Source organism: Corythoichthys intestinalis, chromosome 17, assembly GCF_030265065.1.
Source record: "Corythoichthys intestinalis isolate RoL2023-P3 chromosome 17, ASM3026506v1, whole genome shotgun sequence".
In the NCBI taxonomy this organism is placed as follows: Eukaryota; Metazoa; Chordata; class Actinopteri; order Syngnathiformes; family Syngnathidae; genus Corythoichthys; species Corythoichthys intestinalis.
This window is the reverse complement of record NC_080411.1, coordinates 27,264,222-27,281,177: the sequence shown is the minus strand read 5'-3', so window position 1 is coordinate 27,281,177 and position 16,956 is coordinate 27,264,222. Positions and strand designations below refer to the sequence as shown.

Here is a 16,956-nt window from a genome sequence, read left to right as displayed (position 1 = left end):
AGAACTCTTTTCCAGGGGTGTCTAACCTACGGTCCACAGGTGAACTGCGATCCGCTGCCTATTTTTCATTGGCCTGTACAAGAAGCTGAAATTCAGCCTACATATGTATATACTTTGCACTATCCTTACACCTCTTGATGATTTTGTTGCTTGGAGCCCTTAACTCATTCACTGCCACTGATAATTATAGACGTCAAATCCATTTCAACTGGGAACGCTGGGCATTGCGAAATCATGTTTCACTGCCATTGAAGGCGATCGATGTCCAATCCAATTTGACTGGGGATCTTCCAGTCAAAATGGTTTGGACGTCTATTGCTATCATTGGCTGTCAATGAGATAATTAAAAAAAAAAGTAATTTCCGGACTATAAGATGCTATTTTTCTCCTTTTTTGAATCCTGCAGCTTATAGTCCAGTGTGGCTTTTTTGTTGATTTATTTGGGTTAACAGGAAACACTTTATTTGACAGCTGCGTCATAAGACTGTCATAAGACCGTCATAATTATGTCATGACACTGCCATGTGCATTACTGAATAAGGGTATGGCAAAATATCGAAATGGTAATATGTCGTGACACTTTGTATCCCAAAAGGATATCAATATGCTCCTGCAAAAAAAAAAAAAAAAAAAAAAGAAAAAAAAAAAAAAAGGAACCAACAAGTTGCTACCAAAATCTTCCACCATTATAATGTCTCAATTAACTCTAAGGCTGCATTGACGGTGCTCGAAGCCAAATCCATCTAGACTGGGAATGTTTGTTCTTTCGAAACCAGAGCATTCACAGTCATTCTGTCCGATTTTAGGGCATTTACTGGTCACTTGCTGTTCATTTTAGGGCATTTCCAGGTCATTTCCTGTTGAGTTTGAGTCACTGCCTATTCATTTGAGTGATTCCCAGGTCACTTCCTTTTCTATAACACAAAATGAACAGCAAGTGACCCATAAAATACCCCAAAATCAACAGGAAGTAACTGAAAATCAACAGGTAAATGGCCCAAAATTACTTCATTGCCTGGCATTGGCTGCTACTGAATGGGAGGGACATCGTTCATTCGCTGCTCTCCCAGTTCAAATGGATTGGACGTCTCCTAGTGATAAACTCATTCCAATTCACAGCAGAAGCTTGTTTTTCTGTTTATTAGTTGTTTTTAGAATATCCTAGAATGATTTCCTGATCAATGTATCGATAATTGTTGTATCGCTATATCGTCAGATCATCGTTATCGTGAACTTTGTATCGCAAACCGTATCATATCGTGAGGTACCAAGAGGTTCCCACTCCTATTAATGAATGCTTAAGACAGATGTCATTAAGTGTCATCCGGCAAATAATGTCACTAACTTTATGTCCAGCTTGGATCTTTTACATCCATTCAAAAGTGAGATAATTTGCCGGATAACACTAAATGACATCTGTTATAAGCATTCATTAAAGCTCATGACAGTGTCATTTCATAATTATTATTGTCTAATGACAGTCTTATTACGCCACTGTCCAATAAAGTGTTACCAAATATCATAACTAGCAATTAATGAAACAACTGGAACAGTAACTGAAGAAATAATTAGCACAGAATATGAATTTTGATTGCCATTTACATCTGTTACGCTGCAATGCATGCTAGGGGGCATGTTGGACGATGAAAGTGTTGACAGCAGGTGGCAGCAGTGGTTGACGGTCTCCCTCAAGGGAGCAGTGATGGCCAGCTTCTTCAAGCAACAAAGCTTTGCAGCCAATTGGTGGTTCATTTGTTCTCATGACAGTCGTATGATGCTGCTGTCAAATAAAGTGTTACCGGTTAATATCTTTTGGTGTAAATACCGTAATATCCCAAATATAACGCACACTTTTTTCCCTCAAAATCAACTTGTAAAATCATGGGTGCGCATTATACACGGGTACAGGGATAGCCATGTTGTGTTGAAGAAAACGTATGCAGCGATCCGTTGCCAACCATTATGGTAGAAGACGTCACCATTTTGTTTCGGTAATACTCCACTCTGATTGGTCGAATGATTTCGTCTGTGTTAAATTCAGCTTTGTTCACTCTTCATAAAGCACAGAATCCAGTTTCTTGAAATCATTTGAGTCAACGTTTATTGTAACTCGGCAACTCGGACCATAACAAACGTAACACAACAGACTTCCTGTGTCCGTCAACTATATCTGTCCCTTGGGAAACTCAAACCCATATAACAATAGTTCCTATTGTTACAGTCTACAGCGGTGCGCTCTTTCCTATTTCCGACTTCAGTCCTCACTTTTATTTTACCGTATCAATCCATGGAAGAAACATTTATTCATCATGATGAAACGAGCAATTTATACAGCAGCCTTTAAAAGAAAAGTCATATCTGTTTTGTTTTCTCCTGGATTCTGTTCAGTTGGAGAAGTTGTCAAATCATATTATTACCGTACATATTGTCAGTTTACGGTAATGTTTTGAACTACCAATATGCTATGCTTGTGCTGTGTTTCACCACTCAGTGAAATGACATTTCTGTATCTGTACACGAGTTCTGTTTTTTTGTATTCTTCTATTTATTGGTGCTAAAATTAGGGCGCGCGTTATACACGGGTACAATAATTTTCCCTAGATTTTACAAGTAAATTTGGGGTGCGCCTTATACTCAGGTGCACCTTAATATTCTGGAAATTACAGTATTCACAATACAGTGAGGACAGCTGCGGCTTATAGTCCAGCACGGCTTATCTCTGAACAAATGACGTTTCCGTGCCAAATTTGAAGGGTGCGGCATACAGTCAGGTGCGCCTTATAGTGCGAAAATTACGGTACATTGTAAAACCGCAATTTTTTTTTTTTTTTAGCCAATTCCAATCGTCTGTTAAACAAATGCAAGTGAAAGAATTTCAAGTTAGTCCTTGCATCCTTTGATTTTTCTGAGAAAAATTTTTTGGACAACCTTGCTCTATATCAATGGTCCCCAACATTTTTTGAGCCACAGACTGGTTTAATGTAACACAATATTTTCATTGACCAGCATTTTAGGTGTGGTGGATAAATACATCAAAATAACGTAATCCAGGAAATACAGAAACAGTTATTTGCAAATAAATAGCCTTAGCCTTGCATTTGTGTGTGCGGAATCTCTCAGTAATTGCTTTTGTCCTTCTTGTTCCCGCTTTTTTTCTTCCAAAACAATCCAAAGGCTTGTGTTTAATGCAGGTTGCTTGTCCAAGTAGTTTTGAAGGCTTAAATGCCTCAGACAGTTGGCTGCAGCATACAGTGCCTTGCAAAAGTATTCGGCCCCCTTGAACCTTGCAACCTTTCGCCACATTTCAGGCTTCAAACATAAAGATATACAATTTTAATTTTTTGTCAAGAATCAACAACAAGTGGGACACAATCGTGAAGTGGAACAAAATTTATTGGATAATTTAAACTTTTTTAACAAATAAAAAACTGAAAAGTGGGGCGTGCAATATTATTCGGCCCCCTTGCGTTAATACTTTGTAGCGCCACCTTTTGCTCCAATTACAGCTGCAAGTCGCTTGGGGTATGTTTCTATCAGTTTTGCTCATCGAGAGACTGACATTCTTGCCCATTCTTCCTTGCAAAACAGCTCGAGCTCAGTGAGGTTGGATGGAGAGTGTTTGTGAACAGCAGTCTTCAGCTCTTTCCACAGATTCTCGATTGGATTCAGGTCTGGACTTTGACTTGGCCATTCTAACACCTGGATACGTTTATTTTTGAACCATTCCATTGTAGATTTGGCTTTATGTTTTGGATCATTGTCCTGTTGGAAGATAAATCTCCGTCCCAGTCTCAGGTCTTGTGCAGATACCAACAGGTTTTCTTCCAGAATGTTCCTGTATTTGGCTGCATCCATCTTCCCGTCAATTTTAACCATCTTCCCTGTCCCTGCTGAAGAAAAGCAGGCCCAAACCATGATGCTGCCACCACCATGTTTGACAGTGGGGATGGTGTGTTCAGGGTGATGAGCTGTGTTGCTTTTACGCCAAACATATCGTTTTGCATTGTGGCCAGAAAGTTCAATTTTGGTTTCATCTGACCAGAGCACCTTCTTCCACATGTTTGGTGTGTCTCCCAGGTGGCTTGTGGCAAACTTTAAACGACTTTTTATGGATATCTTTGAGAAATGGCTTTCTTCTTGCCACTCTTCCATAAAGGCCAGATTTGTGCAGTGTACGACTGATTGTTGTCCTATGGACAGACTCTCCCACCTCAGCTGTAGATCTCTGCAGTTCATCCAGAGTGATCATGGGCCTCTTGGCTGCATCTCTGATCAGTTTTCTCCTTGTTTGAGAAGAAAGTTTGGAAGGACGGCCGGGTCTAGGTAGATTTGCAGTGGTCTGATGCTCCTTCCATTTCAATATGATGGCTTGCACAGTGCTCCTTGAGATGTTTAAAGCTTGGGAAATCTTTTTGTATCCAAATCCGGCTTTAAACTTCTCCACAACAGTATCTCGGACCTGCCTGGTGTGTTCCTTGGTTTTCAAAATGCTCTCTGCACTTTAAACAGAACCCTGAGACTATCACAGAGCAGGTGCATTTATACGGAGACTTGATTACCCACAGGTGGATTCTATTTATCATTATCGGTCATTTAGGACAACATTGGATCATTCAGAGATCCTCACTGAACTTCTGGAGTGAGTTTGCTGCACTGAAAGTAAAGGGGCCGAATAATATTGCACGCCCCACTTTTCAGTTTTTTATTTGTTAAAAAAGTTGAAATTATCCAGTAAATGTTGTTCCACTTCACGATTGTGTCCCACTTGTTGTTGATTCTTGACAAAAAAATTAAATTTCATATCTTTATGTTTGAAGCCTGAAATGTGGCGAAAGGTTGCAAGATTCAAGGGGGCCGAATAATTTTGCAAGGCACTGTATAATGCAATGTGGTTTGGTGCGTTGGAACAACCCATCGAAAAAACAAACAAATAAATAATAATAATAAATCTGTATTTTAAATAGTCTTCTGGTTACAGTGGAGCAAATAAGTATTTAGTCAACCACTAATTGTGCAAGTTCTCCAACTTGAAAATATTAGAGAGGCCTGTAATTGTCAACATGGGTAAACCTCAACTATGAGAGACAGAATGTGGAAAAAAAACAGAAAATCACATTGTTTGATTTTTAAAGAATTTATTTGCAAACCATGGTGGATATAAGTATTTGGTCAATAGCAAAAGTTCATCTCAATGCTTTGTTATGTATCCTTTGTTGGCAATAACAGAGGCCAAACATTTTCTGTAACTTTTCACAAGCTTTTCACAAGCTTTTCACACACTGTTGCTGGTATTTTGGCCCATTCCTCCATACAGATCTCCTCTAGAGCAGTGATGTTTTGGGGCTGTCGTTGGGCAACACGGACTTTCAACTCCCTCCACAGATTTTTTATGGGGTTGAGATCTGGAGACTGGCTAGGCCACTCCAGGACCTTGAAATGCTTCTTACAAAGCCACTCCTTTGTTGCCCTGGCTGTGTGTTTGGGATCATTGTCATGCTGAAAGACCCAGCCACGTCTCATATTCAATGCCCTTGCTGATGGAAGGAGATTTTCACTCAAAATCTCTCGATACGTGGCCCCGTTCATTCTTTCCTTTACACAGATCAGTCGTCCTGGTCCCTTTGCAGAAAAACAGCCCCCATGCTTCACAGTGTGTATGGTGCAATTGAGTATTCTTTCTCCTCCAAACACGAGAACCTGTGTTTCTACCAAAAAGTTCTATTTTGGTTTCATCTGACCATAACACATTCTCCCAGCACCTCTTCTGGATCATCCAAATGCTCTCTAGTGAACTGCAGATGGGCCTGGACGTGTACTTTCTTCAGCAGGTGAACACGTCTGGCAGTGCAAGATTTGAGACCCTGGCGGCGCATTGTGTTACTGATTACTACTGATGTTACTTTGTTACTGTGGTCCCAGCTCTCTGTAGGTCATTCTCTAGGTCCCCCCGTATGGTTCTGGGATGCTCTCTGTAGGTCATTCTCTAGGTCCCCCCGTATGGTTCTGGGATTTTTGCTCACTGTTCATGTTCTCATTTTGACGCCACGGGGTGAGTTTTTTTTCCATTTTGTAGTCACAGGCTATTCCTCTTTCTCCTCACGGGGCCTTAGCATATAATTTTCCTCAAGATGTCTGTTATTTACTTACTCTGCTAGCTTGTGGGTTTAATATAAGTGTAATGAATGCAGGTGACTGAGACAAGCGTCAAGAAGCACAGGCCAATGTTGAATATGCAGAATGAAAATTCACTGAATGAAACATCGCTCAAATTTGGAGAATATGTACAATGGGATTAATGTCAATTATTTTTTTCTTTCTGTGCGGTGCACGACCAAGGGGTTGTGGACCACTGTGCTATACAGTATAGTATTCAGTTGATAAGGTCCGCAATAAGGTATTGAAAGATTTGTCCGGGTTGTGTGTCCAATTAGTTAGAGAGCTTAAATAATTAAGGAGGTTTTATCATGTCCATTTAAATAATTTTCCATAATAGATATTATAAAATAACTTTGAAGAGTCAATGAGCAAATCATCCCTTCCTTTTGTGCACTTCAAGTACACAGCATTATCTTTTGTTGGTTTAATTAATGAGATGATTGGCATACAGCGGAGGAATGAATCCACATGTATAGAAAACATGGTGGCTTAAGGCGTCGGACTGATGAAGGGAAGCAGACTTAACGCTCACGTCAGCAGCGCGCTCTCATTAAGGCTAAATGGAAATGTGCTGATGAATTCCTGCTCTGACTCTGAACCCCCAATCAACACTGCAGTCAAAAGTTAAAACTGCTCCCTTAATAAAATTAACAAGTGGGTCTGTGATGAGGACAGACACCGTATTAGTCACATGCTAGTTCTCGTTTGAATCTACAAAACAAGAGTGAGGTGAGCTTGCAACAAGAAACAGTTGGCTAGAAAACAAGAACATTAAAATTCAATAAGGATACCGTTGATTTGTGACATAATAATTCATCGTCATCACATTTTCATTCACTGTTGAATGTCATTAGATAAAAATAGAATGACAGTCTTACTTGCCAAATAATGAGCTTGAATTTAGCGCTACCGTTTTCTCCCTTTGTTAACATAAATGGTAGTAATTGTAATGCAGTTGAGTGAGGCCTGGTTGCAGTGGTGTTACCAGACAAACTCGTAATCATAGTATCTTTATGGTCAAGATGTACCTTCATTTTGAAAGTACCTGATACAGTATAAACCTTTTATATGAGTACGCCCACAGCAAGGGCGTAGGATTGCATAGGGACGGTAGGGGCATAACACTACCAACTTTTCAGGATGCTCGAATTGTCCCCACCAGCTTTTAAGCAACATTATTCGCATTATATAATTAGTTCAGTTAAATAGGTAATTTAGATTCTTCACAGACATGTATGCTGTCAGGATAGAATTGACGCTACCATTATTAAGTGAATTATTTCCCCCTTTTCACCTGCTGAATGTGCCGTTCCAATTTTTTGATTGGCTGATGACTTGGACGCCCCACCCCACCCTACACACACGCACAGCCCCGACAAAATAATGTCATGCCTCCTCCGCCCCTACGAAGAGGAGGGATATTAGAATTTTTTTTTGCCAGCAACAGCAGCAGCAGCCATTGTATGTCATGTAAAAATGAATGAATGTTGTTTAGGTGGGGAACACACCAGTAATGTTACTACTGAAAGTCCGACCTGCGTCAGAGTTAGCTTCACATTAAACTGTGTAAACTTGCTAACCTGCAAAACTCTAGTAGGGAGCTGCTTAGAGAGAAGTGTCCTCCTGTATGTGTTTTCGACTGATAACGTTAATTAAACTGTGAGAAATGTAGTGAACTGTGCTGGAAATGATAAAACCAGAAAAATGTGAACAAGTAAGCTGCTTAGAGAGAGAGTTCCCAAGTCTATGTGTGTCAGTCAATTTTCAATTATGTGGTCTGAAAGCAGCCCAAAGGAAAGTTCATTTTTTTTGTTGAGTTACGCTGCACTTGTGGACAAAACCAGTAGTGTTTTACCAGAATGAAGGCTCCATTTTGATTTATTTTTCTTATTACCTGACATAGAAGTTTTTCCTGTTATAATTATTTATTTAGACAGACAGTGTTGAGTAGTCTTAAGTTTTTTTGTTTTTTTTTTGCATTCCCGGATAGTTAAGAGATTATTAACAAGGTTGTATTTATTGTGTATGCTAATGTAATTTATGTTCAAATATAGCACTTTAAATTTGCCAATAAAATTCAGAAATTTATTCGGGAATTTTTCAAAATGTTTCTTTAGTAGTTTTTGAAACAAAGGTTTGAATCGAACTAGGGCTGTCAAAATTATCGCGTTAACGGGCGGTAATTGATTTTTTAAATTAATCACGTTAAAATATTTGACGCAATTAACGCACAAATGCCCCGCTCAAACATATTACAATGACAGCACAGTGAAACGTGTACTTGTGTTTTTCGGAGTTTTGGCTCCCTCTGCTGGCACTTGGGTGCGACTGATTTTATAGGTTTCAGCACCACCCATGAGCATTGTGTAAGTAATTATTGACATCAACAATGGCGGGCTACTAGTTTATTTTTGATTGAAAATTTTACAAAATTTATTAAAACGAAAACATGAAGAGGGGTTTTAATATAAAATTTCTATAACTTGTACTAACAGTTATCGTTTAAGAACTACAAGTCTTTCTATCCATGGATCGCTTTAACAGAATGTTAATAATGGTAATGCCATCTTGTTGATTTATTGTAATAATAAAGAAATACAGTACTTATGTACCGTATGTTGAATGGATATATCCATCTTTTGTCTTATCTTTCCATTCCAACAATAATTTACAGAAAAATATGGCATATTTAACAGATGGTTTGAATTGCGATTAATTGTGATTAATTACGATTAATTAATTTTTAAGCTGTAATGAACTCGATTAAAAATTTTAATCGTTTGACACCCCTAAATCGAACGTTATATCACCTAAACAATGTATACTGTATTTTTCGGACAATAAGTCGCAGTTTTTTTCATAGTTTGGAGTGACACTGATGGTTTGGTAAACTTGTTAGCATGTTCTTTATGCTATAGTTTTATGAATAACCCTTAATAGCTATGTTACGTTAACATACCGGCCATATTCGCATTTCGTTGCTCATGCATCATGTAACATTATCATACTGTACACTTCTTCAGCATGTTGTTCTTATTGTATTTTTATTTTAGATTGCCTTTCAAGATAACATATCTGTTCTATGTGTTGGATTTTATCAAGTAAATTTCCCCCCATAATATGACTTATACTCCGGTGCGACTTATAGTCCGAAAAATACGGTACACATGAGAGTTAGTATAAGTCAATACAGATTTTTTTTTGCATTGATCATTTAGCCTATCAATTAATTGGGTTCATATTCTTGAGAAATGTAGCCGTGAGCCCCGTTCACCCAATCTGCTTTGTCTTATTAATGTCCCGTCACCAGCAAAAAGTGTACATGCAGGTTATGTTGTTATATCGTCCCTACCAATGTTGTATTACTACACCTGCACCCTTGCCCTACAGTGAAGTAATACAATTATTAACAGCATTATTAATCTAAATCTGGCCCATTTATAAACCCTTTATTGGGTCACCTTTATCGTAATGTGGCACCATCATTAATGTAACGATTATCCTTTACACTCTTTGTAAAGTGGTGCAATTTTCAATGGCAATGGTAACATACATATTATTAATATAACTAATAACCTATTAGGACCTCTTCATAAGTGCACCTCTGCTATAATGAGATATCATTATTAATGCTGCAAATCAATTAAATATTTATCTAAAGAATCCGTATATTGAAGTGGTAGCAGTAATATCAATTCTACTTATAATCTTGTATCACAGAGTTTTTACATCGTCACCAATATTGGAAATTTATGTCACAATTCATATAATTTGTCTCACCTTTCCCCCCCCCCTCTTTCTCAATTCATTTAGGTGCAGTCCGACTTCGATCAGCTGAAAGAGACATTTGCTGTGGTAAGCCAAGAGAGAGACACGGCCCAACAGCAGCGCAGCCAACTTCAAGGCAAGGTCGAGAACCTGGAACAGGTTCTAAAGGTGAGAGGTTTTGCTGATAATGTCACAAATATTGAGGTGAAACTGTTTAACACACCCCAGTAGATTGCTCTATCATTCCCTCAGTGGTAATGTAAATATGATTTTTACCTTTTCAATTTGTGTCTCCTCCTTATAATTTCAGCTAGGATAAGATCCAGTTCAAATGTAACCCTAATGAACACAAACACCTAAGAAATCGTTGAATGTCCATAATTCCCAGATAAAATAATTTTATAGCCTCCTTTACAAGTATGGATTAGTGACTGAATTTCAATCTAAATACTGTAGGTCAGAGTTGATATGGTAATCTTTGGGTAACATTCTCCGCCATGATGGCCAAAGGTGATCACTCTGGGAAACCTACTAAGATTTGGAAAAATCAACTGTAAACTTAAAAAGTCAAGACATGAAAATTTAGAAGATATTTGTATTAACATTTCTCATGTACTGTAGATCTAAACTATTATTATGCAAATCAGGCTAGCGACAGGATTTGACAACAGTTTTAAAGACGAGCCCATTTGTCCAGGCTGTTCTGGCCTGACTATACTAGTAAGATATCATGCCGAATGAAGCAGGCTAATTGCAAATTTGCAGATTCATGTGACACTTATCAATTGTCTGTTTGTCAGGTTATTATACAGATCAATGGGCCCATCAGAAAATAAACAAAAAAATGGACATACTTCCTGGTAGGACACAAAAAGCTTTGTCCCTTTCTCATTGTTATTGTTTGATTGAATTTAAAGACGAATTGGCTGTTTAGAGAAACTGCTCAAGGCGATGATGATGGAGAAGCACAAAGAAAATGATATGCCCAGCATAGATTTTCTGAAATGACGAATATGTCATTGCATGTAATTGACTTTCCAGTATATAAATTTTAAAATAAAGACTTTGCCGGTAAAATGTTGTCTATATAAGTTGCAAAGCAGTAAAACACACAACAAGAATGAATGAAATGAACAACAAAAATTTTTTTTTTACAATGGGTCCAAATTAATTTTCGAACATATCATGTGACTAGCACCTTATTGACGATCATTGCTTTGCCAAGCCAAAACCACCTGAGGATAGAAGAAACAAGATAGATATATGTATTTTTTTTTTCAAACTTAAGCTTTTTAAAGCAACAACAACTACTGAGCGAGAACCAAGGATTGAAGATGTGAACCATGAAACGACAGACAGCACCGCCAAAATGAAGAGCGGGGTTTCAGTTTGTCCCACTAAAGATGCAAATTGTACAACAGAGCCACCACCCGGCGTACCATATTCAAAGGACGACGTCCTTGGCCAAAGCATAGCTGTCCTAAGCAGCCTGATTTAGAATTCTCCCCCAAAAATGATGGGAAAAAAACAAAAAACAACAACAACAAAAAAAACGTTCATTTTTAATGTATGATTATTAGGGTGTCCCAAAAAAGTAAATCCAGGAAACTGCAAGCACACCCAAAAATACTTACTGTAACTGGGATACCTGTATTTACGAGCATGGGCTAAGCTACTAACCGAGCATATATCTTGTAAGTTAATTTTATTGTGTTTCGGGGTCATCAACATGTCCCCCCCCCCCCGCCACAAAAGGCAAACTCCGCCTATGGACTCAAGGAACATAAGGTGTAGCATTCATATTTCAAATAAAATAGAGAAAATAAATTGTATGCAAAGCCTTAAACCTAATAGTCAATTTTTTTAGTTTAGCTAGTATTTTTGTGTACATTTGTAGGGCTAAATTGGTTGTTGTGTAAAAATGTTTGGTAAGGTCCACTTTAGTCTTCACGGTGCAGTACTTTTTCAGGCTATGAGCAGTACTGTAATGACATCAGCGCAATCTGACAGGATGCCTTGTAAGTGCTTTCAGGTCACGTCATGACATGTAAGTTTGGCCATGAATCACATCGCAGACAAACGTTTCAAAATGAAATACATTAATGGGTTGACAAAAGTAATATTTTGGAACTACAGTGATCCCTCGCTACTTCGCGGTTCAAACTTCGCACCCTCAGTCCACCGCAGATTTTTTTTCAATTAAGAAAAAAAAGTAATAAATGCACTATTTTATAGAGCTGTCCCGATCCGATCACGTAGTCTCTCACTCTCGCTCCTGGTACTTTTCTTGATTAGGCAGTGTACTGGAGTTGCTTATTAAAGTTAACGAGGATTGACAGACATTAAGGTTTGATCTTGCCAGAGAGGCTCAGAAGCAGAAACTTCAAAGCGCCGAAATTGTCCATCAAGGTTTAACTTGTTAAACAGTTGCTGTAGCAACTCGTTGTGTGTAAATGAGCAGCTTGAGCGGATTTGAGTGGACTCACTCAATGAAGCATTTAATAAACACAAGCATTTTTCTACTTGATTCTTGTTTTAAAAATAATTCGCTGGGACAGTAACGTGTTTAAAACTTGTCATAATTATTACATTTGAAATGCTTAAAAAACATTTATTAAAATATATATGTATATATTAGGGGTGTCAAACGATTAAAATTTTTAATCGAGTTAATTACAGCTCAAAAATTAATTAATTGTTTTAATCGCAATTAATCGCAATTCAAACCATCTATAAAATATACCATATTTTTCTGTAAATTATTGTTGGAATGGAAAGATAAGACCGAGATGGATATATACATTCAACATATGGTACATAAGTACTGTATTTCTTTATTATAACAATAAATCAACAAGATGGCATTACCATTATTAACATTCTGTTAAAGTGATCCATGGATAGAAATACTTGTAGTTCTTAAAAGATAAATAAAAATAATAAATAAAAAATATAAATATTTAGAAAAATTTATAGAAAATAAATAAAAGATAATAGCTAGTTATAGAAATTTTATATTAAAACCCCTCTTCATGTTTTCGTTTTAATAAAATTTGCAAAATTTTCAATCAAAAAATAAACTAGTAGCCCGCCATTGTTGATGTCAATAATTACTTCCACAATGCTCATGGGGGCTGAAGCCTATAAAATCAGTCGCACCCAAGCGCCAGCAGAGGTCGGCAAAACTCCGAAAAAGACACCAAGTACACCTTTCACTTTGCTGTCCTTTTAATATGTTTGAGCGGGGCATTTGTGCGTTAATTGCGTCAAATATTTTAATGGGATTAATTAAAAAAATTAATTACCGCTCGTTAACGCGATAATTTTGACAGCCCTAGTATATATACATACATTTTTAAAAAATTATACTTTGGGAAAAAAAGTGAAAAAAAAAAAAAAAAAACGTGTCTTTCATGTATCTCTTTCCATAGCTGAATCTTAATAAATACATTAAACACGCACACACACACACACAAAAAAGAAAAAAGAAACAACACTTTTTTGTGCGCTTTTGTGGGCGCTACTTTGCGATTTTTTGCTTATTGCGGCAGGTTCTGGTCCCCATTAACCGCGAAAAACGAGGGATCTCTGCAGTGTTTTGGTTGAAAAATGGCAAAACTATCATTTAAATCAGACAGAAATACTTCTTTCCATCTTGATCACTGGGCATTGCCATCACTACGAAAACCCACGTCTGTGCTTTTCAGATGCACGCACCAGTCATATTATCTAATTCGCTCGAATCTGGGCTGTAAACAATATTTGTGTGTATGGCTGAGGGTGTAGTTGCACTAGTTAGTGCTAAATGATAAGATATGAACAATTTAGTAGACTAGCGACAGAAGAAGAACAGTGAGGACATCAGCCATATACCGTAGAAACGCTTACTGGGCAACTATTCAAATATTTTTGTTTGTTTGCTTTTGAACAGGTGTCTGAATAATTCTTCTCAAGTGATCATGTTATCATCATTACGGTGGAAAAGGATGCCCGCAACCAACATTTACAAAACTGCCAAAATTTTATACAATTCCCCTGTCATCCGTTTTCATCCTCTCAAGTCAAGTCTATTCTACTCAATGTGATTTATGCAATACATGGGACATGAGCAATCAGTAAAACCAAGGGTTATTTTAGAAATGTGGAAAAAGACCATTGATTTTCCGTCAATATGTGTTTTAGCTGAGAAAAGTAATAGCTTTCATGTCCAAAATGACCCTGACTTTTGACATGCTCTTGATTGCATTGAAATCTCTTAAGAAAAAGACGTGGACATTTTAGCCACACTGGTGGATGAGGAGACTCCAGCACTCACACTAATGCTTCTTTGCATTGTCCTTTACTGTCACAGCTTGTTGGCTGCATTGCCTTCCTGGCAGTCCAGTAATCACGTTGTACTATTTACTGAAACAGAAAGACATTTTAAACATAATTTTCCCACATTAGACAAAATTTAATTTACTTTGCTCTTTGTGTTATGTTCCTCCCAGCCCAGAAGTGTCACTGACAGGATGCTGCATTGAATCAAACGGCAGGGAACCCCCCCCTCCCCTTCAGTCTTAGGAATGTAAATCAATGATCCATCACCTGCTTCTGCTCGTGTTCTGTTGTATTACACCATAACAAATAGTGAAACCAATATGCTTTATGCTGATGTAATGCAAAGGTTGAAAGAAATACAAGTTTTCTCGAATGCAGGCCTGGAGCTTGTCTGTGATTATGCAAAGCGTCTGCTCCCTGCTTTTCGGACACCTCCAAGCCACTCTGAGAGCTTAAGAGGCTTTTGGGGGGAGAGAGAGGGGGGGGGAGATGAAATGATGAACTATACACTTTTTGCTTTCCCCTCAGTAGAGAGAAAACACTGACTGTCTTGACCAGTATGTGCCCAAATACTGTTAAGTCTTGGCTAGCTTGAAAGCATATAATAGATGTAAGCATTTATTCAATAGGCTTTACATGAGTATATTGGAAGTGATAAGAATACTTGAAAAATCAATTTAAAGCCTCATGCTTTAAATCTAACAAGGAATTCAAACTTAAATGCTCGGAATTAATTAATAACATGTCCCAAATTCAAAATTCTAGAAAAAGTAGTACTCAAGGCCTCCACCTGGCATTTTGGCGCAATCTGCTATGACACCCGCAAGAAATTGGCCGAATAACGAACAATTACCGTAATTTTCAGACAGCCGCAACTTTTTTTCCTTCATTTTGAATCCTGCGGCTTATTTGTTGATTTATTCGGGTTAATAGGTAACACTTTCTTTGACTTCATAAGACTGCCATAAGACAGTCATAATTGTGGCATGACACTATCATGGGCATTAATGACATTATGAATTATGTGACTAATTACATTTATGTCCAGCTCGGATCTTTACATCCATTCAAAACAGATAATTTGCCAGATGACACATAATGACATCTGTCATACGCATTCATTAATGCTCATGGCAGTGTCATGTCATAATTATGATGGACTCATGACAGTTTTATGGCGCCACTGTCAAATAAAGTGATACCAAATACCATAACTTGCAATTAATGAAACAACTGGAACAGTAACTGAAGAAATAATTAGCACTTAACAGGAGTTTGATTGTTACTTACATCTGTAGTGCTGCAATGCATGTTAGGAGCAGAGGTTGCGCTAGATATTTTCGTTGTCTGTCATTTTGACTGACAGGGTCATAAAAATCCGGTCATAATCTATTTTTACCCATCACTTAAATTTTGAAAATGATAATGATGACATATTCAATAGTATTTAGTTTTCATTCATTTTTAATTAATTTTGTAACGCTTGCTTGGCGGCGATGTCATGCCACGTCACTTCCTGTTTTATTTTGAAAGCTTCACCCTCTTCATAGTTGCGTACTTGCCCTTCCTCTTGTCATCTAATCACCTATTGTTTCCACCTGTTCCCCATTACCTTGTGTGTGTGTATATAATGCCCTAGTTCCCCTTGTCTTGTGCAGAAGTGTCTTTCATGTAAGGTCAGTCACGTCAGCCTCTAGCCATAGCCATCATAGTTATTCGGTACATTATCCTCCATTGGAGTGCTTTGCGTTTGTAACTTTTGATCCTAGCCAGCTTGAATTTTTCCTCCTTGTGGAGCGCTTTATGTTTTTGCATTACCTCCCGTTTGGAGCGCTTTGTGTTTGAAACCTTATTTTGTTTCTAGTCGTCCTGACTCATTCCTCCGTTGGAGCGCTTTTTGTTTGTGCTTTTTTCATCCCCGCATGTTAGCGGAAGAACCTGTGTTTTCAAAATAAATTTTTGCCTGAACCTCCGCAGCTGAGTCCGCCTCGTCATCTCGGCCTGACAGGCGAAAAATTAGACACGGAAGTCGTGGTATTTTTAAATGCATCTTACCAGATATAAAATGACTACTACATAGTCTGTGGTGATCGTTTGGTGCCCAGATTTCTTGTCGAATTACAGCAGTCCATCTCGCTCTCCTCTTCGGGTCTCTCAGAATACGGTAGAACTTCAAGTCTCTCCGTCTATCTTCTCTGTTACTGCAACCAACCGCCACACACGCCTTCACCATTTTGATTATTAATGTTAACGAGCAGAAAAACACGCCGTAATAGGAGGCGTGTACGTAGCGGTAATGTGCAAACACGACGAGCTGACGGAAAATATGGCGGCTCCAGTCAGGGGGGCGGAGTTGTGACATCATGTGATTGGGGTCTATACAGAGGCGGCAATTTAGTCCACCAATTGGATGATGCGCTGGCACACCGGGTGCACCAATAAGAACCTCGCGTTGATGTGTCAATCACGGTGCCGCCGCCAGACCCCGGTGACGCTACAATATTCTGACAGAATAGCCAACGACGTCATGCATTAAGAGAGACAATAGCTAATTAATATGCTCACTCGCCACCCTGTGGTCTGGGGTGTGAATTGCAACCTGTCAAAATGACGGACGGACTTCAGTTTTTTCCATCACCGTTTTAAAAAACCGGTCAATGACGGAAAATATTCGGTTAACGCGACCCCTGGTTAGGAGGCATGTTGGACGAC

General features: G+C 38.3%; 1 protein-coding gene across 10 annotated transcripts in view; it reads left to right on the top strand.

The window, feature by feature from the left end:
* The window catches only part of rimbp2a (RIMS binding protein 2a), a 148,731-nt gene that overhangs the window by 69,748 nt on the left and 62,027 nt on the right, over positions 1-16,956 (top strand). For all 10 annotated transcript variants that reach the window (XM_057818558.1, XM_057818559.1, XM_057818564.1 and 7 more), the window contains one exon: positions 9,970-10,092. In XM_057818558.1, the coding sequence (XP_057674541.1) occupies positions 9,970-10,092 (123 nt within the window). The remainder of the gene's footprint in view (positions 1-9,969; positions 10,093-16,956) is intronic.